The sequence below is a fragment of the Etheostoma spectabile genome, chromosome 8 (assembly GCF_008692095.1).
Source record: "Etheostoma spectabile isolate EspeVRDwgs_2016 chromosome 8, UIUC_Espe_1.0, whole genome shotgun sequence".
NCBI lineage: Eukaryota > Metazoa > Chordata > Actinopteri > Perciformes > Percidae > Etheostoma > Etheostoma spectabile.
In genome coordinates, this window is record NC_045740.1 from 18,550,210 (window position 1) to 18,551,201 (window position 992).

Here is a 992-nt window from a genome sequence, read left to right on the forward strand (position 1 = left end):
AACTTTGTGTTTGTAAAATGTGCTGTAGAAATAAAGTGGATTGGATTGGATGCAGCAACATTGCCCTTGCAGGAAAGACGACTGAGGTAGCGAGAGGGGAGGGACATCCGGCGTGTGTGAGACGCACCGGGTGTCAGCCTTCATCCCAGCACTTTACATTTGGTACATTCACAAAATGTATTTTTGTTGTGTGTATATATACAATTGTGAAGTCCTTGTTTCTAACTATTCACGGTCAAAAGTGAAATAGAAATGGATCTTATCAACTCATAAAGTTGGGTACTTTTCTGTTATCCGGACCCCACCATATAAAATTTCAAATACGCGCCAAAATCACTGTTTTCAACTCCCGCCTAATTAGCAGTATTTTTTGTAAGTATTATTCATCCCCAACTACCAACTAGCCGTTCAACATCATGATGAATCTTTGGAGCCTGCCGAACAATGAAGAGGACGCCATCAAATTTCTGCAAGAACGAGGACTTCTTCCGGCGGAGCGAAGCTGCCAGAACAACCACCAGATGCAGCTCTACACCTCCAACGAGAACTGCTGGAGATGCAACTTACGGACATGCCGCCAGAAGATCAGGATTCGCTCTGGCAATTGGTTCGCGTTCTCCCGTCTCCCATTCGTGACTGTGGTGCGCTTCATCTACCTCTGGGCCTGGGACATGACTTCTGGAAAGCTATGTCAGCGGGAACTCGGGATGAACAAGAACATCTTATATTGCTTTGTTGATTGCTTATTGGATGAATGGGGGAAAAAACTATTGCAAAAAAATCAATTTTACTGTTTTTTGAGGTGGGGTCCGGATAACAGGAAAGTACCTAAAGTTGTTCTACTTCTACGGCAAAGAAAAAGGACTCACAGCAACTTTTTCCTCCGGATCTTGTGAGAAACCAGATTGGCTCGGGTCATCCCAGTCGTCGCCATGGTTACAACGGAAGCACTTTTCGGCATCGTAGCCGTTGTTGAGCAGCAGCCTCATCAT

At 45.0% G+C, this 992-nt stretch overlaps 1 protein-coding gene across 2 annotated transcripts in view; it reads right to left on the bottom strand.

Moving 5' to 3' along the window:
* Nucleotides 1–992, bottom strand: part of LOC116693732 (ankyrin repeat and SOCS box protein 15) — a 24,676-nt gene that overhangs the window by 2,214 nt on the left and 21,470 nt on the right. For both annotated transcript variants that reach the window (XM_032522940.1, XM_032522938.1), the window contains exon 9: nt 870–984. In XM_032522940.1, the coding sequence (XP_032378831.1) occupies nt 870–984 (115 nt within the window). The remainder of the gene's footprint in view (nt 1–869; nt 985–992) is intronic.